Here is a 26,171-nt window from a genome sequence, read left to right on the forward strand (position 1 = left end):
CCACAACAAACAACAACAAAACATAGGCCTATTTGTAAATGTCATTATTATTATTATTTTTATTAGCAGCAATACTACCACTAATATACTTATATAATATAAATAATAATAATAATACGTTTTATTTATAAGTTAATTACAAATTATATAAATGTTTGGTGGGTTTACGGCAACATTTCGCATATTTTTTGTTTATACAAAAATAAATAAAATATATTATTATTGGTAACACTTCACAACAAGGTGTCATTTGTTAGTATTAATGTATTAAATAACATGAACAAACAATGAACAATACATTACATTATTAATTCATTTTGGTAACGTTAGTTAATAAAAATAGTCATTGTTCATGTTTTATGTTAGTTCACAGTGCATTAAACACAACTATTAATTTTTAATAACGCATTAGTAAATGCTAAAATTAACATGAACTAAGATTAATGAATGCTGTAGAAGTACTGTTTATTCTTAGTTCATGTTAACGAATGTTTGACTAATGATAACGATTATTATTAAACCAAACAACTTATCAGGCCACAAATAGTGATTTATCGCAAGGAACAACGAAATTATGCATTTTTAATTCTTTTCATCATGTGTCTTATATATAAATATACACAGAAAATTTCAATAAAATATCTCTATAATCAATACTGGAAGAAGTGTGAATAAATATTTTCTAAATTCGCTTATTAAATAAGATTTAATTATTTGCCGTTAAGGTTTATAATCCCAATTTTACATTGGAATAAACCCGTATTTGCAAGCATTATTAACTCAGCCTTTACTAACCATCCACAACAAGTTTCCCCACCTTTTTAAATATCCAAAACTTTATATATAAAGATCTATGCATCACACAGTCAAACAACATTTTGTCTGGAAACGGAAAGCATGAGTCGTGCGATGATTATAAATGTTGCAATAACAGAATTCTTTATTTACAATTCAATTTGATTCAACATCAAATAGCATCAGCAAAGCCATATTAGTTGACAACTTGCATAACTGTATTTAAATTTCTCTCGGTATATCTAACTTTGCATAAAAGGCTCACACTAAGATTACACACATCGATGCGGATGAACAGAGATGTTTATGTGACCACAACTGGAAAAAAATACATCTCAGGAGCGCAACACTGTAAGCTTTCTCCAAAAAGTCCTTATAAATTACATATTGCTTCGATTTCCCATTGCATCATCTTCATTCTCACACATAACTGAGAGGGTAAAATCAAGACTGTACAAATAATAAACCCCACAACTGATCACAAACAAAACATGGAAAATGAGCAATATTCAGACTGAGGAGAGAGAAAGAGAGTGCAGGTGTGTAGAGAGAGAAAGAGAGAGAGACAGGTATGTAGGTATCCAGCAATAGATGAGCAGTAATGAACTGGGTCGATCCTGTCAATGATTCACTATACAAATATAATACAGACAACTTTTGTAATATACAAGACAGTAAAACAGATCTAAGGCAATATGCTAAGTTTTAGCATTTCAAGGTTGTTGCATTTAGCTCTAAGAAATTGGCAGACTATACAAAAAGACATTTAAAGTCTCAGAAAAAAAACCCAAAAGGTAAGGTAAAGACAATTTTAGGAAATTCAATAGCCGTTACAATTCCATTGATTTATTTCTTTATTTTTAGGACAAATGGCTCTTTTTGCACTAGCGCTGATAAAAAGACTAGAAAACTCTGCACCACCTTCACATCATGGCTTATATTGATTTCAAAATCTTGACAATCTTTGGGCTTTGCAGAGGGTAGTAGTGGTACATGTGCGACCTCAAAACTGGCTATTCTCCAATATGATAGATAGTAGATGCATCTGGATGTCAGTCCTTGTTCAAGGCATCCAACATTCATCAAAATCGTGATCGGAATAAATGAATCCTCGATTTAGTCGACAAATGCTAGCACTGAAATCGATTATTAAACCAAGTCTTCACCCCACATACGCAGAATGCAGGCGTTTCTCAAAGGATACAGAAAGTTTTGTATGGTGGGCAGATCGAGTGACGTTTCACCCAAATAATGTGAAATCAAATTTGTATTTACAGTGTTCAAAAGGAAAAGCTAAAGCTATACCAAAACACCAGGTATATTCGTACACAACCACGACACCTTCAGCGAATAATGACAGAGCTGGTCGTCGCAAACCTCAGTTGCTGCTGGTACACACAGTATATACTTAAGAAAAACATGTAGTAGCCTACTTTTTTTTGTTTTTTTAACACACCAGCTTAAACACAGATGACATGGCGATATTTTCAGCGAAGCTAAAGGCGGACAATCTAACCCCGATGTGCAGACATGAGACGAAAACAAAACGAAAGTGGCATGTGTAAGTCTACCGATCAATTCAAAGGCGAGGAAATTTGGCTTCGTCCTCAAATAGGATAGAAAACACGAAGTGTATTGCGTACATTACAGCGTTAGGAGTTCTGTAGTGATCCAAATGTGAACCGTTGATCCGGAGATTTTCAAGACGGCGAACATTAAGTGTGAATGTAGGAATAGCCACGCAAAACATAAATGCTGCTTTTTATGTATTCGTTTATTTATCTTTTTTGGCTACACCAGAACTAAAACCTGCTTTCCACTGAGGAACAAGTAGATTTGGACATCTCGTTTTTGTTTTTCTCAAAATAGAAACCACAATAAAAAAATCTTTAATACTGAGTTTGAACCGGGGAGCAAAAAGGTGTCTCCTGAAAAGGTCCTGTACAAAAATTACAAAACAAAACAAAATAAAATCTCAAGTAATATTTATTGCTTGTTGTCTTTTCTTACACACACCGGATTCTGCTTGTACCTATAGCATCTGGCATGAAGCACGTCACTCCACACAACAAAGAAAGCACGCTTCAGTGTTGAGTTTATGGCTGTGTTGGGTTCCTCCGGTGGGGCTCCCGGCTAAAGGCTTAGAAGCAAGCGAGTATCTGTACACTGTACACACAGCACCCTCCCAGACCCCCACCCAGGAAAGAGGGACCACCTCACCCCAGCTCCCCGTCCTTAGTACCGTAGGAATCAGCACGTCCTCATCTTCCCGCCAAACGAACACGCGGGAAACTCCGCCCTCGTTCCAAAAACAGTTAAGACCGGACTTTGAGGGGAGGAAGGGGAAATATATTGGAAAACGAAATCAAAAAATAAATATAATACGAAAGAGATTTCCCCCCCATTATTGGTATTTACAATCTACCAGCTTTTCATTTGACTAACCACGACGAAACAAAAAAATCACGTTCGCTCTGAAACTACTGGACCGAGGAAAACAAATCCATAGGTATGTTGAACGTTTTTCTTATTCTGAGGCATATGCACTCTGAGTGATTTTTCTCTTGCTAACGATGGTTTAAAGAAATCTACAATGTTATTTAAAAAAGAAACTATACATTAGAATAAAACTTAATTTAATACACAATAAACCTCTTGACTAAATTAAGTCTAATTTTACAAACCATCATCTGAAGTCTCATAATCTATATGTAGATGCCAACATCATTCTATCTTTATTTGCACTCTGAAACAAACAAAAAGAAAACAAAAAGGCAAAATGGCTGAATTTTGAGCGTGGATTTCAAATGCAGTCTTCTTGCCTGTTTTGGAACGTCAGATTGGAAAAAAGTCAGAGAGAAAGATGGTTGGGCAAAACAACGTTTTCAGCCTGAAGTCCAGAGGAAGAAAGATGGGAAAAAGAGAGGGAGGGAGGGAGGAATACATTCATGGGAGACAAGGATTCCGATGCCACTGTCATGAAGTCTTTTCAGGGGAGACCTAAGTCACACTACGGTGAATGCAACGGAGCAGACTGACGGAAAGGGCTTGCAGTGTTAAGTATGAGACAGAAGGCCGTGCTCGACTGAAGGAGGGGGGTTTCTAGGTCCAGAAGATCAAAGTGTCAGTTTGTGTGTGTGTATATATGAGAATAAGAGAGTGAGGGAGAGTGTCCATCCCCTCTGAGCTCCAGTACCCCTGATGCATCCTCTAGAGATGTCCAGTAGGGGGCAGTAGACAGGCTCTCTAAAGACCCGTACAGCCCCGATAGCAGCTTAAATTAGCACAGCATCACTCCAAACTCTCCGTGATCACGCTGCAGCTGAAAATCACTCATGAAACATCTTCATCAAACATCTCCGTTTACTGCATTAGGATGTCGTCTGCCCCGGGTCAACAATACTTCTGCTGTGGGAAAGAGAAAAGAAATCTGGTCTTAGACTCAAAACCAAAGAAACATTATTATTTACAGAAATCATATATAGAGTTCACATTGTAGCAAAGTATGTTAACTAACAATACTTAGGTTATAGAAGGTATAGTTCACCAAAAAATGAAAATTTGCCAACAATGACTCACGTTTGAGTACCACCTTTCTAGACATTGAATGTTTCAGCTGCGTTGCTGTATATTCAGGGTCAGAAAGCTCTTAGGTTTCATCAAAAATATCTTCATTTGTATTCCAAAGACGAATAGAAGTCTTGCAGGTTTGTGTTTGTTTTAATTTATTTGTCATGTGGTGTTCAATGCATATCGGTTATGTGAAAACCAAAGTTTTTATTTTTGAAACAAAAATACATATTTAAGATTTTTTTTCTGTTCTGCTCACCAAGTCTTCATTTATTTGCTTCGAAGTACAGCAAAATATTTTTACTATTTAAAATACCTGTTTTCTATCTAAATATATTTTAAAATTTCAACATCATTACTCCAGTCTTTAGTGTCACATGATCCTTCAGAAATCATTCTAATATGCTGATTTGCTGTTCAAGAAACATTTTTTATTGTTATCCATATTTAAAAGAGTTGAGTAAATTTTTTCAAGATACTTTGATGAATAGAAAGATCCAAAGATCAGCATTTATCTGAAATAAAAAGCTTTTGTAACATTATACACTATTCTATTCAAAAGCTTGGAGTTAGCATCATTTCTTTTTTTGGGGGGAAGGAAATTATGGAAATTAATGCTTTTATTTAGCAAGGATGCTTTAAACTGACCGAAAGTGATGATAAAGACATTTATAATGTTTAAAAAGATTTATATTTCAAATAAATGCTGTTCTTCTGAACTTTCTATTCATTATAGAAACCTGAAAACACTCTACGCAGCTGTTTTCAAAAATATGATAATAAATGTTTTTGAGCAGCAAATCAGAATATTAGAATGATTTCTGAAGGATCATGTGACTTTAGTAATGATGCTAAAAATTCAGCTTTGAAATGACAGGAATAATTTACAGTTTAAAATATATTCGGATAAAAAAAAAGTGTTATTTTACATAGTAAAAATACTTTAAAATTGTACTATTTTTGCTGTACGATCTTTGGATCAAATAAAAGCAGGTTTTGTGAGCAGAAAAGACTTATTCAAAAAAACTATAAAAATCTTACTGTTCAAAAACTTTTGATTGGTAGAGCATATAAACAAAGAACAAAATTATATAAGAATATGCTTGTGGGATATATAAATCATCATTTGTATATTCTGGCAGCTTTGACTGGGTGAATCCTGAGCCAAAGTAGTACTGTAATAAATCACGACAGGTAAAGTAGTTTTTAAAAGCTCTTGTAACCCAGTTTCTTGTACCCCTCACTAAAATGTGTTGTAATGCCAAACTTTGTGTTGCCATGAAGAGATAATTACAGCTAAGAAACAGGGAGTAATAATTCATTAAACCTCCACTAATGGCAAAACGCTAAATTATTAAGAGACTAGTGACTATACACACATCTTGGGAATAAATCAGCGGACTGAGATTTCAACGGCCTATGGACTTATAAAAACACGAAGTGCACACGATCAAACTGATGCAACTTGGTTAAATATTCATACTATTTAATGAAGCTTAAAAGCTGCAGCGGACTGTGTAAAGCATAAAAAATCTTTACTACGTAACTGGCGAGAGAGTGCATCACTTAGGAAAATATATTAAAGAACTATTTTAAAGGAAAAAAATATTCTAGTTTGGAGTCAGTAAGATTTTTTTATGTTTTAGGAAGAGGTTTTTTATGCTCACCAACCCTGCACTTATTTGAGCAAAAATTTAGTAAAAGTAACATTGTGAAGTGATATCAAAATAATATCAAAAATAAAAATTATACTTATACCCCTCTTTGGATCTTTCTATTCATCAAAGAATCATGAAAAAATTCTTTAACTGCTTTAAATATTGATAATAATAATAGCTTCTTGAACAGAAAATCAGCATATTAGAATGATTTCTGAAGGATCATGTGACACTAAAGACTGGAGCAATTATGCTGAAAATTTAGCTTTGATCACAAAAATAAATTACATTTTAAAACTTTCAAATAGAAAGCAGTTATTTTAAATGGTAAAAATATTTCATAATGTTACTGCCTTTGTTGTATTTTGGATCAAACAAATGCAGGCAAATGCAGAAGAGAAAAAAATCTTACTGTTCAAAAACTTTTGACTGGTAGTGTACAAATATACAAATTTCTAACATATGCACACACACAGTAAAAAGAAACCACAAATGCACTTATTTAAATGATTAAACCACAAAACATGATTAATATTTCGTTAGATGGAGTTCAGGGAGTGCAGGAATGTGTGTGGGTATGTTTGGTCAAACCCTAGCTTACTTATAGACGTCATGTCTGATATTTAGCACTCAAAGCCTGTCATGTCTGCATACATGATCTCTTTATCCACCTCAAACGGGCACTAATTGCCAGCGACTAATCACATCACTGTCCTATTATGCCTAGTTCTGCATCATCCCTCTCATCTGCAAAATTACCCAGGATAATTAGAGTAAATTATTAACGAGCTAGTTGCATAGTCGACTATGCTATTTGGTGACCTCAGACACTTAAAGTCTGACCATTAGACATTCTACATCTAATGGTTTGAGTAAATAAATGCATCCAATAAATCTACGGCATGCGCTTTTTACTAAACTCCTAGGTGGATCATTGAGGAGTTTAAATGTGCTTCATTAGCAATCGAAAGTTTGCAAAGTAGTTTCTCTAAAGATGGGTTTTTAAAGTAGCTTGAGCTTTTAAACCATCTATTTGGGAACAGTGGAACTAGCACCAGTCCCCAGCAGGCAATAAATGCTCACACTTTTCATAGACAAAAGGTGTCACATGACTGTGTATGGGTCTAACCTGTTCAGGGCCCATGTTGGCCATGCCGCCTCCAGGTCCAGAGTTCATAGAGGTCATGCTCATCTGGTTGCCCATTTGGCCCATGTTGCTTGAGTTAGTGGCCATGGATACGTTGAGGTTCATGCCGTTACCATTGTACATGTTGTTACTGGCCTGCTGGCCGAACTGAGGTGGCGACTGCTGAGTGAACATACTGTGGAGAGAAGCAGATGAATGTATAACACCCTTTAGGTGATAAAAATGTTTCACTAACTTTCAATTAACTTAACTCATACTTGCTGAATAAAAGTACTATTTTCTTGAAGAAAAAAAAAACGTACTGACCCCAAACTTTTGAACAACAGCGTATATATACAGTGGAGAACAAATTTAGAGAATAACCTATAATTTCCTTAATTTCAAGGTCACTGCTTAGTCCAGGAGTAGAAGGGCAGTTTTAAATATAGTATATTTCATAAATTAGTTTGTATTCAGAAACACAGTATAAAAAAAAAAAACTGATGAGAACTCTGATCAAAATTAGAGAACACTTACAGATACCTCCAAGTTAGTGGTGTTAATCTGGCACCTGGTGCTAATTTCCTTAATTATTTGACAAAAACCTATTTAACTATTTAACTGGCAGCATTCCTCCAATTTTCACTGAAATTTGCAAGTTGGCAGGCTGCTCTAAAGTGACTGAAACCTTGCGACAGGAGGTTGTCCAGATGAAGGCCAAAGGGATGACCCTTTTGGTCATTGCAAGAGAAGTTTCTCATTCCAAATCTGTGATTTCTCAAATATTGCAGGTTTACAATGACACTAACTCATTCAAGCCCCCCAAAAAGCCTAGTCATCCACGGAAGACAAATGCACGACAAGACAGGATAACGCAGAGACTCTCAATGGGGAATCGGTTCAACACTGCAGCTGGAATTGCTTGCCAGTTCAGCTGAAGGTTGTCGAGATGAAGGCCAAAGGGATGACACTTTCAGCCATTGCAAGATATGTTTGTCATTCTAAATCTGTGTTTCATCAAATATTCCAGGTTTACAATGACACTAATTTATTCAAGTCCCCCAAAAAGGGTGGTCGTCCATGTAAGACAAATGCACAAGGAGACCGGATTAAGCCAAAGTATACTTCGGCACTCCGTGGGCGCACAGTCCGCATTGCGTAACTTTCGTCATCAGGAGGGCTTGTGGACAGCCACGCACCCAGTCCGTGTGCAGGCAATTTTCTGAGACCGCGCGGACAGCGCTTGCGCAAGAAAAGGCAGCAGAGGCACAAAAGTCCAAACAATTGCACTGCGCATGCATCAAACTCTGCAATCCGTGCTCATCCGTGGATGAGTATGCTTTGAAAGCTGTGCGGACATGACGGCGTGTGAGACGCATCTGGACGCGAAACGTGACGTGTACCAGGGCCTTAATTCATTTAAGTCCCCCAAAAAGGCAGGTCATCTAACTAAGAAAAATGCATGAGAAGACAGCATAATGCAGAGACTCTCAATGGGGAGTCAGTTCAACACTGCAGCTGGAATTGCTTGCCAATTCAGTTGGAGGTTGTGGAGATGAAGGCCAAAGGTATGACACTTCCAGCCACTGTAAGAGAATTTTGTCATTCCAAATCTGTGATTTCTTAAATATTGCAGGGTTACGATGACACTAATTCACTTAAGTTCCATAAAAAGGCTGGTGGTCCACATAAGACAAATGCACGAGAAGACAGGATAATGCAGAGACTCTCAATGGGGAATCGGTTCAACACTGCAGCTGGAATTGCTTGCCAGTTCAGTTGTAGGTTGTCGAGATGAAGGCCAAAGGGATGACACTTTCAGCCACTGCAAGAAAAGTCTGTTGTTCCAAATCGGTGATTTCTCGTTTATTGCAGTTTCACAATGATACAAATTCATTCAAGTCCCCCAAAAAGGGCTGGTCATCCAAGTAACACAAATGCACAAGAAGACAGGATAATGCAGAGACTCTCAATAGAGAATCGGTTCAACACTGCAGCTGGAATTGCTTGCTAGTTCAGCGCTGAACAGGGCACGGATCTGTCTTGGCATGTTTAAGAGAAGTTGGACTGAGAGCGCACTGTAGTGACCAAACCTCTCATCAAAGAATCAAAAGGCAAAGCTCACCTTTGCTGAGGAGCATGTTGTGTGGAGAGAGGAGAACTGGTCACGTTAGCGATGAGTGCAAGTTTAATTTGTTTTGGTTTGATAAGAAATATTTTGTTTGGTGTCAACCTGAAGAAAAACTGAATCCTGAGTATATAAAGAAGTGTTTTCTGCAGCAGGAGTTACCAAACTGTGGAAGAGAGTGGAAGAAGAGTGGACCAAGATCACACCAGTGCAGTGTGAGAAACTAGTGATATCCTGCGGCCGCAGATGTGCTGAAGTCATTTAAAACAAGGTCCTTTACACTTCCTACGAAGTTCAGACAAAAATGAGTTGTAATCTTCTTTCTTGTTACAGTGATTACTGTTCTCTAATTTTGATCACTGTGTTTTCCACAAAATAAAAGTTTTGAGTGATTGTTATGATAGATATAAAGCTGCACCTGTTGGCATTCATGCTGCCCTGTGTCCAGCCGTTCATGTCAGGGGAGGACTGGAAAGAGGTGCTGCCCTGCGCCTGTTGCATCATGGGACTCTGGGCGTGGCCCATCCTGGGAGACATGAGGGGGCTCTGAGGGGTGGCGGCACCACCGAACCCGCCGTCCGACTGCTGACTCATACCTGACACACATACACACAGAGGTGAGGAGACAAAATTTTGTTTTTAAATAAACATACATTATAGAAATGAGTTAATTATTTCTGTACAACACTTTTCACATCATATTCATTCTCACGCTGTCAGACAACATCCACATTTAGCATCTAGAAATCAATTGTAATTGCAACTAGGACAGGAACCAATGATTAAAAATTACCAAATCAAAATCTAAACACATCTGTTGTTTAGATTAGCAGATACCATTTTTAGAAATGTCAAAGCAGATCATATTTCAGAATATTTCAGCCCATCTCCATAATCAAAAGTGAGGAATCAAGAGTGAATCGAGAGAGGTTTAGAGGTGTTATAAGCAGGCAGTAAGGCAGAGTTACACATGCAGGTTAGTGTTAGTGGCTGAGACAGCCAGAGAAAAGACGGGTGGGTGGTTGGGTGGGTAAAGGCCGGGATTGGGGGGTGGGGTCTGGGTCACCGCTTAATTGGTTTAAAAATCAACTGCTCCGCCTCCACTGATCACCATCAGCCAATTAGTCTAGGCAGGACAGACACTGACACATATGACACAGCACAGGCATAGACACAGGCACAATTGTCAACAGTTTAGCACAACATAAGCTTGGCTTAAATGACATATACTGACTCTGATTGCATTAGTATCTCATGTGTTGCATTTAGACTATAATCTTAAAGCCTCTGATCTGTTGAATTTTGCTGATTACCATAGAATCATTTCAACTCGCAAAACAAAATTGGTATATAATTTCAATGGAAGCCTAACAGGGTCATTAAGTGGGTGTCAAAGTTTAAAATATGCAAATTATCACACAATTTGTTTTTACAAGCCGAGTTGTGACTCATAATTTTCTGTGCTAATAGATAGCATACTGTTTATAGACATTAAGTTGGAAATAACCTGAAATGTTGCTGTAATATATTCTGATTACATGTGGGAAAACATTAAAGTGACTCTTCTGCCCTCTAGTGCCACATTCTACCATAACAATTGTGATCTTTCAAGGGCACTACATAAAATTATTTAATACTGCTTAACTAGCATGCTAAATAACCTATTAAATAAAGTGCTAAATAACTTATTATTTCACAGTAATTGAATAAACAACTACAAACAAATATTTAAAAACCCAAATACTCACTGAAACAGTTTCAAAGTTTTTGATTATGAAACATTTTTAGATACTAATGAAGTTTGGTCTTTAGTTTTATGACAGCATACAATCTCATAATACAATACATGACAATATAATCTAGAACATAAATCTCATTTATTTAGTTATTTACAAAAGATCTAAACACTCATTATTTACTCAACCTCATGTCATTCCAAAAACAAATCTTTTTCATGTGTTATTTTAGTATTATTTGTATACTCTTATGTTTCTTAAGATTTTAAATGAGATTTTATTTTTATATTTTGTTTTTATTTTAATTTATATATATATATATATATATATATATATATATATATATATACACACACACACACACACACACACACATATATATAATTCATTTTTATTTTATATTATATTTTCATGTGCTATTTTAGTATTACTTATAATACTATTTTATATTTTCTCATGTGTTCTTTTAGTATTATTTATAATATTTCTTTCGATTTTAGTTAGATTTTATTTTTATATTGTAGTTTTTATTTTAATTTAAGTTTTAGCCATTTTGATACATGCTTTTATATTTATTAGTCTTTTTTTATTTTCTACATAACCATATTTTATATCAGTTGTAGTCATTTTAGAACTTATATCAGTTATTTTCCAAGGCAATATTTCTAAATTTCATTTAAGTTTCATTTAAGCAGTTTTATTTCAGCTTTATTTCAATTACCAAAATTTTAATAGTTTTGGTTAATAATAACAGCACATCTTTCCTCCTTCCATGGACCGCAAAAGGTAAATTTTTAAGAATATCCTAACTATTTTTATTTTTATAACTCATTTATGGTGCTTTTTTGTAATTTTTGAGTCCAGTCTTCTTTCATTTTAACTATACTTTACAAAAAGCTGGCTGGAAAATTAAAAATTTCACCTATTGTGTTCCACAAAAGAAAAAAAGTGGAGTTAGCAAATGATGTCAATCATTTTTGCATAAACATAATCATTTAATTCTTTTAGAATATTAGACTATAGTTGCTGGATTAGCATTTTTTACACAGCTGACCTTTATCTGGACTATTGCACTTCTAATTAAACTCTGTTGATTGGCCCTGGACGTCTTTGATTTTCCACCGCACAAGTTCAGCCTGTAGTGTTGCTGGTCGCAGGTGTTTTGTGCATGTGTGTAGAAGCGCATGACACACAGACAGAGAGAAAGGGCAGGCAGTACCTGAGCTGGGGAACTGAAAGGCACTGTGCTGCATTTGAGGGCTCATAACAGCCCCAAACTGTCCGCTCAGACTGCCCAGCATCCCCTGGTTAGCTAGACTCATCTGAGAGCCATGCATGGCGCTGTGGGAGAGGAGCTGGGGGGCGGGGAGGTTGGGAGAACCGGGGGAGAAAGGGCTGCTGGAGGGGGGCGGCGAGGCCAGTCCTGTACCGTAGTTGGGCGGATAGGGGAACTGCTGGGGGTTGGCCTGGGGGATCCGCGGGTTGCTCATGGCTCCGGGCATGCCTGCTGCGGCCGCTGCCGCCATGTTAGGCGGCAGGTTGAGGCCCTGGGCTCGCATGACCATGCTGCGCTGCTGCTGCTGCTGCTGCTGTTGTTGTTGCTGCTGCTGCCGCTGTTGGTCCAGCTGACGCTGGCGTAAGTGATTACTCAGCATCTCTCTCTGCCGCTGGGCCAGCATTTGAGCGTTGATTGTCCCCTGGGGAAACAGAGAGTTAGGCATGTTATTTCAGCAAGCTCAACATCAGGAGAATGCAGAAAGTGATTCGGCGTACCTGATTCGGAACGTTGGGTCTTAGAGGTAGGTTCATATTTGACACTCCAGTCATCTGATTCATCATAGGCTGACGATTCTAGAAAAGAGACAAACAGAAGCGGCAAATTGTAGAATTATTTCCAAATAAGAATCATTTTTTAATACTCAAAGGAATAGCTCACCTAAAAATGAAAATTCTGTCATTAATTACTCTCATAAGAGCTTTGTTCATCTTCAGAACACAAATTAAGATATTAATTTGTTACATGTTGTTACATGGACTATTTTAACAATGTCCTAATTGCCTTTCTGGGCCTTGAACATGTCAGTTGCATTGTTGTCTATGCAGGGTCAGGAAGCTTTTGGACTTCATCAAAAATATCTTAATTTGTGTTTTGAAGATGAACGAAGGTCTTACGGGTTTGAAATGGCATGACAGAATTTTCATTTTTGGGTGAACTATCTCTTTAAGAAATCCATTTAAACAACTGTTCTGTTCAATATAAAGGCACTCTTGCTTGTAAGATGCTGACTTTACACATAAACAAGTTGTTAATATCAATTAAATAGCCTTTCAAACACAAAACTGAAAACTGAAATTTTATCTAGCAAAGCACAAGTGAAGTGATACAAACAGCAAAATGCTCTAGTGCTGTAATATAAAACATCATCAGTCTCTGAATGGCTCTGAAACTAGACATTGTGTAATGTAGTATATTACAAATACACAATGAATATATAATAAAAAAAAACGATAAATATATAAAATATAGTATTTAAAAGTATTTAAAATTCTTACTGTACACTACCAGTCAAAAGTTTTTGGATAGTAAGATTTTAATGGTTTTTAAAGTCTCTTCCAAAGTCCTTTTACTGCTTTCTATTTTATTATATATTTTAAAATGTAATTTATTTCTGTGATCAAAGCTACATTTTCAGCATCATTACTCCAGTCTTCAGTGTCACATGATCCTTCAGAAATCATTCTGATATGCTGATTTGCTGTTCAAGAAACATTTTTTATTACTATTATCAATATTTAAAACAGTTGAATACATTTTTTCAGGTTTCTTTGATGAATAGAAAGATCCAACGATCAGCATTTATCTAAAATAAACAGCTTTTGTAACATTATACAATATACATTTAAAAGCTTGGAGTCAGTTTTTTCAGTATTTTGGAAAAAAATGATAGAATTCAATACTTTTATTTAGCAAGAATGCTTTAAATTGATCATAAATGATGATAAAGACATTTATAATGTTACAAAAGATTTCAGATAAATGCTGCTCTTCTGAACTTCTATTCATCAAAGAAACCTGAAAAAATTCTACTCAGCTGTTTTCAACATAATAATATTAATAATAATAATAAATACTAATAATAACAATAAATGTTTTTTGAGCAGCAAATCAGAATATTAGAATGATTTCTGAAGGATCATGTGACTGGAATAATGATGCTAAAAATTCAGCTTTGAAATCACAGGAATAAATTACATTTTTAAAATATGTATAGAATTTTTCAGAAAACAGTTATTTTAAGCAGTTTTGCTGTACTTTGGATCAAATAAATGCAGCTTTAGTGAGCACAAGAGACTTCTTTAAAAACATTAAACATCTTACTGTTCAAAAACTTTTGACTGGTAGTGTATATAATAGTGTATTCACATATACTTGTAAATATTAAATATATATTATATACTTTTAATTTAATTATATATAATCATTGATTGCAGCTTCAAACTAAACAGCTATGAGGCATGACCCCTACATAAACCCAAAATGAGGTCAAAGATCAATTCCCGAAATGTCCAGCAGGGGGCAGCTAACCACAGACGGTACTATTCCACCAGCCTGAGTTAGATTACATTACACTTTTCGCTTTAAAAATGCAATGTAAATGTAAATGAATAGAAAAAAAAGATTATGCATTTAAGTCTTTGATTAACAAAGCTAAGTGTCACCAGTTAAGTGTCACAGGGAAAACATTTCATTTTATTGTCCATATAAATTTTAAAGGGTTTTGTTAAGGGTGTTTTTTTTGTCAATACAATTGGAGTTAATACATTTTTTTGTGTGTTGCAGAGATAAAAGGAAGGCATGACATGAGATGAGTAAATGATGACTGTGCTTAATACTGATGGCATGATCAGACAATATTATGGTTGAAAATAAAAATATAACCACTTTTATTCTACTTTAATCACGCTCTGGGCTTTGTTCTTAAGTGTGAGAGTCTAAACCATACCTGCTGTGCTTGTAGCCTGTGTTGCAGCTGCAGTCTGAGTGTATTGGGTTGGGCTGGGACGCCCCCGGCGGGCCTGAGTCCTGGTCTTGCCTGCATGCGGAGCATGGGGTAGCCCGGCCTCTGCCCCATCTGTGCCGTCATGCCGTGGAAGCTGGGGTCCTGCATGGGCGTGTACCCACCCTGCTGCATGTGGGCCTGGGAGGCGGCGTACTGCTGCTGGCCGTACATGGGCGGCTTCTGATCCATCATCATACTGGGGTCCTGACCAGGGAACTGATCCTGCTCCACCGGCTGAGCCTGAACACAAGGGTGAGGATACACCATTACATGTTTACATTCTTATGTGTGTGATATTAATAGCTGATGCCATAATAAATCAGACGGCTCTGGTCCAGGATTTTGTAGTGATGCACTGAAATTTCAGCAGCCGAAAAAGAATCCTGTCTCATATAACTACTCAATCATTGTTCCAGCTGCAGAAAGATGGCAATAAAACACCAGTAAATAATGTCTTGTTAAAAAGTTATATTTACCTCAGGAAACCCATTCAATGTCTAGTGTGTTAGTTTGTATAGAAAGGAGTCTAGAAAGTCTAGAAAGGAGGATTTTGCTAATAAGCACTATATTACATATTCATTATAGTTTTACTTAACTTTTTTCTGCATTATTTTTTAGTTTGCACAAAATCTGTGATAAAAGCTAGTTATTACAGCTGCCATGTAAATGTTTTAGCGCTGTCAAATCCAAAATAAGTTTGTTTCCATAATGATTTGTTATTGTGTATATTTATATGTATATAAATACACACAAACACACACACACACACACACATATATATATAAGTATATATGTAAGTGTGTGTGTACTGTGTATATTTATTGACTACGTATATATAAAAGAGACACACACAGAATATATTTTCATATATTATTACATGAATATTCACATGCATATTTTTATATTCATATAATTTATATTAAAATATATCAAATACATATAACATTTTTCTTAAATATATATATATATATATATATATATATATATATATATATATATATATATATACATGCAAGTGTGTATTTATATACACATAATAAATATACACAGTACACACACATACTGTCCTGTATTTGTACGTGTATGTATTTATATATACACATTAATATACACAGTACAAACACATATATTATGTAAACACAAACTTTTATTTTGGAGGCAATTACTCACGATTAATCACTGCCCAGCACTGTTTTTTTCTCTGTTTATATATGATTTATATTATATATGACTACATATTACATACACTACCGTTTAAAAGTTTGGGGTCAGTACATTTTTATTGTTTAGTTTTTTTTTTAAGAAATTAATACTTTTATTCACCAAGGATGTATTAAGTTAATAATTAAAAGTTTATTAAAAGTTAATAATAAATAATTTACATTGTTATAAAATATTTATATTTTGAATAAACACTGTACTTTTTAAACTTGTTATCCATGAAAGAATCCTGAAAAAAAAAAAAAAAAAAAAAAAATCACAGGTTCCAAAAAATATTTGGCAGCACAACTGTTGATATTATCCAACATTGATCATTCTAATAATAAATCCGCATATTAGAATGATTTCTGAAGGATCATCTGACACTTAAGACTGGAGTAACAGCTGATAAAAATTCAGCTTTTCATCACAGGAATAAATACTATTTTAAAGTATGTTAAAATAAAAAACATTATTTTATATTGTAAAAACATTTTGCAATATTACTGTTTTTTTTCTACATTTTTAATCAAATAAATGCAGCCTTGATGAGCATAAGAGACTTCTTTAAAGACTATTACAAGTCTTACTGACCCCAAACTTTTGAACGGTAGTGTATATTTTTAAAATATATGCATGTATGTGTATGTATTTATACATACATATAAAAATACACAGTACAAACACAATATATTATGTGTAAACTTTATGTGTAAACTTATTTTGGATGCGATTAATCACGATTAATCGTTGCCCAGCACATTTTTTTTTTTTTTTATATTATATATGATTTATATTATATATGACTACATATTACATATATTTTTAAAATATATACATGTATGTGTATGTATTCATATATACATATAAATACAAACAGTACAAACACATATATTATGTAAACGCAAACTTTTGTTCTGGATGCGATTAATTACGATTAATCATTGCCCAGAACTTTTATTTTTCATATTTATATATGCTTAAAAATATTACATATTTTGAAAATATATGCATGTATGTGTATGTATTTATATATACATACAAAAAATACACAGTACAAATACAATATATTATGTGTAAACAAACATTTTGGATGCGATTAATTAACTAATTTCTTTTCATATTTATATATGCTTTATATTATATAACTACATATTACATATATTTTGAAAATATATACATGTATGTGTATTTATATATACATATAAATATACACAGTACAAACACATATATTAAGTAAACAAAATTTTTTATTTTAGATGTGATTAATCACAATTAATTGATTTCACAGCACTAAAATGTTTATATTTCAATAACGAATTGGAGTAGAAACATAAATGTATTAAAAAGTTCAAATAAAAACTGCCTTACATGCATTAAAATGATTACAAATTCGAGTAGAAATATAATTATATTATTAAAAAGTTTATATAAAAACTGCCTAATGTACAAGTCAAATTTGAGCACTGATTATTGCTTAAATTTTATTAACTGATTAAACAAATAACTTTCAGTTTTGGTAGTAAGTTGATTAGTTGATTTTTAAACTTTATCTTAGGTTCTTTATGTTTGGTTAAAAAACAAAACAAAAAAAAACAATACTAATAATTTCAGGGCATCACTATATTGAAATAAACAAGAGACTTGGTTGTCGAACAAAAGTGGTCAACCTACCTGTCCCACTAAAGCCGGGATGCCTAAAGCACGGTCGATCTCCTCTAGGCCATCAAAATCTTTGAGAACAGTGTAGAGCTGGCTGAGCAGAGCACCCTCGTCGGCGGGACCCTCGGCGGCAGGAGGGCACAGAACGTCCTCCTGAGAACCACTATACATAGAGCTTACAGAGATGAGAGACAATCATTACAAAACTGAGACATAAATGATGTGATATCCCATCAAAGATTACATCTGAGTGTATCTGTTCAGTTATTTTTTTACGGAGGGACAAAATCAACACGTGCACACAGCGCACACCTCCAATAAAGTGGCGGGCCTAACAATAGTGACAATAATAAATGCTGTTTACCTGTTCTGGTTCCCAAATGGCACCGGCTCTATAGGCATCACACTGTCTGGCCAAGGAGCCGTCTGATTGGGCGGTGCCTGTTGCTGGGGAAACTGGTGGCCAGCCATGCCCATGTCCATGTTTGACTGGGCTGAGGAAGAAACAGCAGATGATAAAACATGATTAAAAACACCAGTTTAAGTCTGAATAAGTCACCCACAAGTCATCTAATCTGTGTCCATTTACCATTAGGCATCATCTGGGACTGAAGCAACGGTCTGGGTCCAGGCTGGCTGTTGGGCCTCATAGGCATGCCTGCGCCAGAGTTGGGCACCATGCGAGAGTGTAGCGCCCCCTGCGGGAGAGAGTGCTGGCCGGCAGGAGCGGCTGTGACGGGGGAGGCCGCGCCACCGACGGGACCGGGACCCTGTGCACCCCAACCGTCCTGCTGTATACCTACACGGGGACCGTTATTACCCATGACTCCTTTAAGAAAAAGAAAGAGAACAGCTTTTAATTTGAAGGTAACTATTAATAAATACAAACTAAATCGTATTAGCAACATGTGTAAATGTGACATTTTTGATTGAAGAATTTACACTACTGTTCAAAAGTTTGTGGTCAGTGAGGTATTTTTGTTAAAAGAAATAAACACTTATTCAACTAGAATGCATTAAATTGATCAAAAGCGACAGTAAAAACATTTAAAATATAAAGGATTTTTCAAAGATACATTAAAATAGTAATATTTCAGAATAATATTGTTTTTTATGATGTTGGGTTGTGAAATTTGGGCTGTGACAACATTCGTCTGATATTCTGTACTTTTTGTTTTTCAGTGGAAAAACAACATGCAGTGAAAATGTGAGTGTTGATTATAAGTAAATTTTATTCATTTCCCTTTTTTTAAATAAAAAAAAAAAACAACACAACGTGCAATTAAAATGTTTGATTTGAGTGCTGATTATTGAGTATATTTTATTAAATAGCTGATTAATAAAAATAAATAAAACTTTATTTTTTGGTAGTAAGTTGTAAGTAAATCTGATTAATTGATTTTTTAATAAAGTTTATTTTAGTTCTGGTGTTTGGTTAAAAAAAAAAAAAACATTTCATCAAGTGACAGTAAAAACATTAAAAATGCTAAAAAGTATTTTTTATTTTAATATTTCAGAATAATACTGTTTTTATTAGACTGTGTTGTGAAATTTGGGATTTGATAATATTATTCAGTATTTTTTTGTTTTTCAGTGTAAAAACAACATACAATGAAATAGCTATAACTAATAATTTGGGATTATTGTAAGTAAATTTAAATAATTAACTGATTAATAAAAAAAACTTTTCCGCTTAGTATTTTTTTAAGAGGTGCAATTTAAAAATGTTTAATTTGAGTGCTGATTATCAAGTAAATTTGATTAATCAGCTGAATAATACAAATAAATAAATAAAACTTTCATTTTTGGTAGTAAGTAAATGTGATGAATTTATACATTTTTGAATAATGTTTATTTTGGTTCTGGTGTTTGGTAAAAAAAAAAAAAAAAAATTAAAGTGACCAATTAAAAAAAAAATATTCTTTAAAATTCTAATATTTCAAAATAATACTGTTTTTATTATATTGGGTTGTAAAACTTTGGCTATAATATTGTTCTGTATTTTTTCTGTATTTTATTTTTATTTTTTTGAAAGGCAATAAAATCATTTTTCTTTTTTAACAACATGCACTGACAAATTGTAATAACACCACTGATCATTTTTATGAAAGGAAATATGGTCAATATTAACATCATGTTGTCTTTTAAGTCATCATAATGCACAACCAAATGTTGTTGCCAGGTCTTTATAATAGTGACACAAAATACATAGAGACATGTCACAAGTTTCCATAAAAACATATTTGTATGTTTTGTAAAGCTTGTCTGATTTCGCAACAGTAGCGAACACCTAAGCTAAGGGTCAACCAACAAAATAAATTAGATATAGGAAAAAAAAAATATTAATGGAACATATAAAATATCCTATCGATTCATTCTGAGAAATGTGATATTTAAAAATCCAACCACCTGAAAAACATACAGACACGGTCACACCAGAAACCCGGCGATTGTTTCCTAAGGTTATGAGTCATTCATATCTAGCCGTTCACTGTCTCACATTACGTGCACAATTACTAGCAAGCGAATGCAACCCACCAAACACAACACACAAATAACAGCCACACAGAGGGGCTTGCTTTTGATCTGACTCAACACTTTTCTACCGTTTTACACATTTGTCTTCCTCTCGGCCCAACAGCGTCATGCTTGACTGTGCATTACTGATCACACCGAAACTTTGGTTTGTACATGGTCGGTGCGGGATTGGAACTTTCCTCTTACAGTAGGTGTTAAGTGTGGGGGAAGCCCTGTGTTTTGCAGCATATGTACGGAGTAATTTTATTTTTTTGTTATTGCATTAGTGGTACTGCAGTGCATTTCTGACCCTAGTTAAACTCACCTGCATTGACCATGTTGGGCTGATTAGGCATGACACTGTGGTTTCCCATCATGCCCTGCTGCTGCAAGAGCGAGTAGGGGCTGTTGTTCCTCATCAGAGGGTACTGACCCTGAGCGCCTTTAGCAGGCATGTTCATATCCAAAGAAACACTTCTGACCGGAGGAGCTCTGCCCGGCTGACCTGGTCGCGGAGCGCCGAAATCTAGAAATACACACACAGCAAATATCCAATAAATGACAAACAATTTATTCCAGAGATGCAAAGCTGTATTTTCTGCAGTCATTACTCTTCAGTGTCACATGATCCTTCCCGAAATCATTCTAATACGTTGGTTTCCTGCTGTACTTAGTCAAGTAGTCAGTGTTTAGCTCATGCAAATGACTCAACACACACAAAGTGTGTAGCATTAGTGGTCTTTGACATTTTTGGCAACGCGTGAGAGAGAATATCCGCTCAGCTGAAATGATGCAGGTGAGAAACAAACGCGTCATGAGAAACTCATGATCCACCTGCCTACAGTTTCGGTCAGCCTCTGGGCACACTTGAATAGTTTCAGGGTGTTTCACAAAAATTATGACATGTAAATATTAAGCACTCTGGGTTGACTTCGTTTTGACAGTTGTGTAATTCTAAACATTTTTGCAGAGGCATTGGGATGCTGTTCGTCCCTCGTAAATTCCTCGTAAACACACAAACACACATTCACACGTACTATTGGATAAGATCATGATGTCAGAGCTGGTTAAAGGTGACATACAGTTGTCCTAGAGGAAGTTGATTACACAACAAGGCAAAGTTTAAACCAATGCGCTACATTGGTCTAATCTTACATGAGCGTTCAAAAGGGTGTGTGTGCATAAATATTAGATAAAGCAATTATATGACTACATGTATGCAAGCCAGGGAAGAACTTGCAATTTTTGTGCATTTGTTCACTTGTTGTCTTTTAAAGGTGCAGTACATTAGGAAAATGTAATGTGAAAAAATGTCCATTGTCCAGCTCATACAGAAGTCACTTATAAGCTAAGTAGCTTTTTGATGGTCAGCACAATGAATTTCCATACGCAACTTGAACATCTCCCTACTGCACAGATTGTTACTGGAATGAGTGGATTTTACTTGATTTTTGCCCCAAATTACACTCTGGACAAATTGACGCAAGTTGTCCAGAGTCAGTCTGCAGAAAACTGTGCATTGTACAATGGACACAGATATTTTTTTTAAGCTTCAGGCTCTGATTCCATTCAGCTGAATGATATTAAACAACTTTGATATTTTGTCATACATCTCCTAGAAATGAGGCACATGTTTCAGCATGATGTTGTTGCATTTAGAACAACTTGAAAGTCTGGTAGTGTGTGATTCTCACAGGGAATTTACATGACGCCACTTTCAACTAAAGACATAATTTTCATGCATTTTGGCCATTTATTGGTGTTTTGGGTGCCTGAAAATGCAAACAAAAAGTTTTGGGTTTTTACACTGTCAAGAAGGCATAAGAGGCATTGCCTCCTCAAAGTATCGGATGAGACAAAAATCTGTAGTACAAAAATAAAACAGTGCCAATATTACAAAATATAATCTTAAGCCCTATTCAGACAGGACTAGTTTTCTAATTACGTTTGAGTTTCATTTCACATCACCCAACATGTGTGATTTACATGTTCCAATTCGGACAGGACTAACATCTCCATCCCCGCATCCCAACGTGCATACTTTCCACCCTATCTTCCCTAAATAATACTGAAAATGACTAATATCACATAGAGTTCAGGATGGATAGTATGCACATTGAGATGCAAGCCGTGTTTATTACAGAGGTGGGAGGGTCTGTTTTGTACAACTGGGTGTTGCAGAGATCACGCGCTCTGTATGCGTGCATTGCGTATAGACATTCGGACCAATTACCATTTGTATAGTAGCCAGTCTTAACAGTTTACATGATCTGGCTCTTAATTTTATCATTACTATTTCTTTTTATTTCTTTGCCGGGAGGCAACACATCAAAAATGTGCGCGGTAAGAGTGTCTACGCTACATATTGTCGGCAATCACAGACATTTGCATTCGGACAAAGATTAGTCTTCTCAGAGGATCTGGTGTTTGGAAAACAGTAAGTAATTTGCTCTGGAATTATTACAGACGTTGTGTGAAAAAAAAATCATGAAGTATGTCTGTGGAACAGAAATTCCTCAGTAAAACAAGTCCCGTCCAAATATGGCTTTAAACAGTGTTGGGGGTAACGCATTACAAGTAACGCAAGTTACGTAATCAGATTACTTTAAGTAACTAGTAAAGTAACACATTACTTTTTCATTTACAAGAAAATATCTGAGTTGCTTTTTCAAATAAGTAACACCAGTAACTTTTTTCCCTATTTACTGACTGACTAGTCTCCTGTCCCCTTGTTGAGAGAAATCGGATGTACAGAGGCGTTGTGTGCGCTGTGTGAACATTATGACACTATAGTTCTAGACTAAATACGAACATGCAAAAAACAGATTCAGTCTTAATCAAAATGAATTAAAACTCAGAATATGACGCAAACCTGCAATAATTAAATGTTAATGCAATGATATTACACAGCTGTCAACTCTGCCGGCTGCAACTCTGCATCTACACTAACTTAGTGCCGGTCACTTTCAAGCGCTGCGTAATATCATTGCGCCTGCTGCACCCATGGTACGGCAGCAAAGTTCTGTGGTTATTACGCGGAATGAAAGTATAGTTCCTAGCCATATCAGCCTTGAAAATCGCAACTTTTCATTTTCCGTCAGTTTTAGCACACAATGTAACTACAGAAAAGTCAGGTTTTAAACAGGAAAAATATCGTCATTATATATGGTCATTTTTGAGCCAGATGCTATCGGTTAATCAGATTCTAAAAGATGCTAAAAGAGCTACCGCCAGACCCGGATATCAGCTGAATGGATTCGAAAACGGTAAAGCTCATCTGTTTAACTCTAGCGGAGTCGGACAATGAGCCTATTTTCAAAAAGTGGAGTGTTCCTTTAAAATAGAATAGTTTTTTCTTTTTAACCAAGAAAATATGACTGGGACATTAATTTACATTTGATTAAAAACAAAACAGAACTAAAAACTTTGAAGACTTTGCCTCTTCATTTCATAACATCAGCGTTATCGACTAGAAAAATGAGAAGTTTTCAAAACAGTGAAGTCATGTGCTCAGTGTTGCTTTACAAAGTGACATTGCCAACTACTGGCCTGGCATGCATAATACAGCATTTTTAGTTGTTTTCGCAGATCCACATGAACAGAAATCATGTCTTCTGTACTCAAAACATTTCAGTTTTTAGTACATCACTGATGTGTGAACATACCCTCAGTCGTTTAATAATTCTTTGTTTATCAATTTGGCAAGTACACACTGCCAAGTGTTTTAAAATCTGTTCAGATTTCAGAAGTCGTGCACTGTATTCCAGTCATTGGATGAAAACTGTAGGAGAACGTGCTTGTGTGTGTGTGTGTGTATTACTCACTCTGTTGGCCCACAGCCTGTAGTGCTCTCTGTTGCTGGGGACCCATGCTGGCTCCGCCCTCTCCAGTCATCTGCAGGATGTCATTGATGATTGACTGCTTGTCCACGGCAGCAGGCAAAGACACAGGCCGGGAATCAGAGAACAGGCCCGGCTGACTGTTCTGTAGATCGTCCAGAATATCATCCAGCTCGCTCGACTGCAAACACACAAGAGAATTCCTTTAGCTTAGCATTTTCATTAGTCTCATCAGTTTCAAAACTGTTAGTCAAGGTCAAATTTCTGGTGGGTTTTGGATGTACATAAAAACATCATTTTGTGCAACACAGCAATGCGTCTTATCATACATAACGACATAGTTGTGTACAGTCACAAGGTTCGGTATCTTCTGTGGATTTAGACCTCAGCAGGGAAACGCTGGAGAGTTCGAAGTCTGCTTGCTGAAACACACCCCTCTCCCTCTCACATGTGCACACACACAGGGCTGGAATCTAGGACACACTTCACATTGAGTTAAAGGAGGCTAGCTGAACACTACTCCATTTGCCATGGTTCGGTTACCATCTTTAAACCCTAGATTGCTTCTCCTTCAGAGCAAGATCTTCTAAATGCACGCTGGCAAACACGCTCTGTACAGGCCCGGAACGCAGCTTGACTTTAAATACATCATCGATCAGACTTCAAATCCTTTCATCTCCTTCATAAGCTTTTAAAAATATTTATTACCTCAAAAATCTAAACGCACACTTGGCCGTAGCACGCTACATTTCTGATCTATCTACGTTGCGTTTGAAACATCTTCCCTAATGCATTGCAACTTTTTTGTATTCTGACTTGAGCTTGACAAAGTCCAACTCAGCCTGTTGAGATAAAGAAACCCAACAGCAGTGCATTTCAGATAAACAATGTCGACTTGAAGATTCAGAAGTGTACTTTTGTTTATCCACAGCTGTCGCCGTCTATCAGAAAAGACTAAAAATGCATACAACCTCTATTAAATGACACTAAATAGATGCTAAATCAAGTGTCCTGTACACAATCACTCTACATTTGAAGACACAAACATTCACGCTGGTTAATATATAGATCTTTGGAAAAGGCCAGTTCTGGAACTTTTAATAAACAAGCATTACAGTTTTCGAGCCGCCACAAGGGGGCAGCACATGCGACATCTCTATTGCAACCAGAGCAGAATAATACAGATTGATCTACTTATCTACCATTCATTTTGCATGCTTATCTATCTATGCTTTCGATGTCTTGAGACATCTAGTTTCATTTCAAGACAGTGTGGCAGTGGATGAGAGTTCATGTGCGTGTTTGCGTGTTTAGAGGTTGTTGTGGTGGGTAGTTGAGGTCAAAGGTCAAAGATCACATGCTGTATATTATTCTGTGGGTTGAAAGTTTGCCTTCATGCTGCATGTCTGCAGCCTAACGAAGCCGTCGGCCTCTCCTGCCATTGATTTGCGACTCAGTGTGCAGTGTGGAGGAAAAGCGCTGCACAAACAGGATGTGAGCGGAGAGGAGGAACTGCTTAATGAGGTCACTCTCCTTGTGTAGCGCTAGGAAGCTCTTTTCCCAATCTCTCTCTCTCTCTCTCTTTCTCTCTCATCTGATACATACAGTACATGCGCACACACTTGTGTGAGCACCACCTGTCCCTGGCTGCCCTCTTGAATCAAACCTGCTGCTGATTATTCACTGTCCATGCATCTCGCAGGCTGCTTGTTTCAGCCTTTCTCTCCTCCTCTTTCCAATTATCACTCCCTGGTCTCTCTCCTGTGTATTATCTGTGCGCGCTCACTCAGTCCAGACAGGAAGGTGCCTGTGCATTAGCATGGATTCTTTATATCGCGCTGAGCTGCACCTTCATGGATCACTTTCTCGCCAGTGGGAG

At 35.9% G+C, this 26,171-nt stretch overlaps 1 protein-coding gene across 5 annotated transcripts in view; it reads right to left on the reverse strand.

Annotated features, from left to right (window-relative positions):
- Positions 1 to 920: 920 nt before the first annotated feature.
- ncoa2 (nuclear receptor coactivator 2) overlaps positions 921 to 26,171 on the reverse strand; it is a 128,665-nt gene continuing 103,414 nt past the window's right edge. For 2 of the 5 annotated variants that reach the window (XM_051097755.1, XM_051097754.1), the window contains exons 12-22: positions 24,278 to 24,473; positions 20,779 to 20,979; positions 18,526 to 18,765; positions 18,301 to 18,430; positions 17,949 to 18,111; positions 15,018 to 15,314; positions 12,787 to 12,864; positions 12,233 to 12,710; positions 9,696 to 9,873; positions 7,153 to 7,345; positions 921 to 4,203 (exon numbers count right to left, since the gene is read on the reverse strand). In XM_051097755.1, the coding sequence (XP_050953712.1) occupies positions 4,189 to 4,203; positions 7,153 to 7,345; positions 9,696 to 9,873; positions 12,233 to 12,710; positions 12,787 to 12,864; positions 15,018 to 15,314; positions 17,949 to 18,111; positions 18,301 to 18,430; positions 18,526 to 18,765; positions 20,779 to 20,979; positions 24,278 to 24,473 (2,169 nt within the window). In that variant the 3' untranslated portion in view covers positions 921 to 4,188. The remainder of the gene's footprint in view (positions 4,204 to 7,152; positions 7,346 to 9,695; positions 9,874 to 12,232; positions 12,711 to 12,786; positions 12,865 to 15,017; positions 15,315 to 17,948; positions 18,112 to 18,300; positions 18,431 to 18,525; positions 18,766 to 20,778; positions 20,980 to 24,277; positions 24,474 to 26,171) is intronic. The other 3 variants (XM_051097757.1, XM_051097756.1, XM_051097758.1) reach the window with 3 other exon arrangements.

Source organism: Labeo rohita, chromosome 24 (genome assembly GCF_022985175.1).
Source record: "Labeo rohita strain BAU-BD-2019 chromosome 24, IGBB_LRoh.1.0, whole genome shotgun sequence".
Taxonomy (NCBI): domain Eukaryota; kingdom Metazoa; phylum Chordata; class Actinopteri; order Cypriniformes; family Cyprinidae; genus Labeo; species Labeo rohita.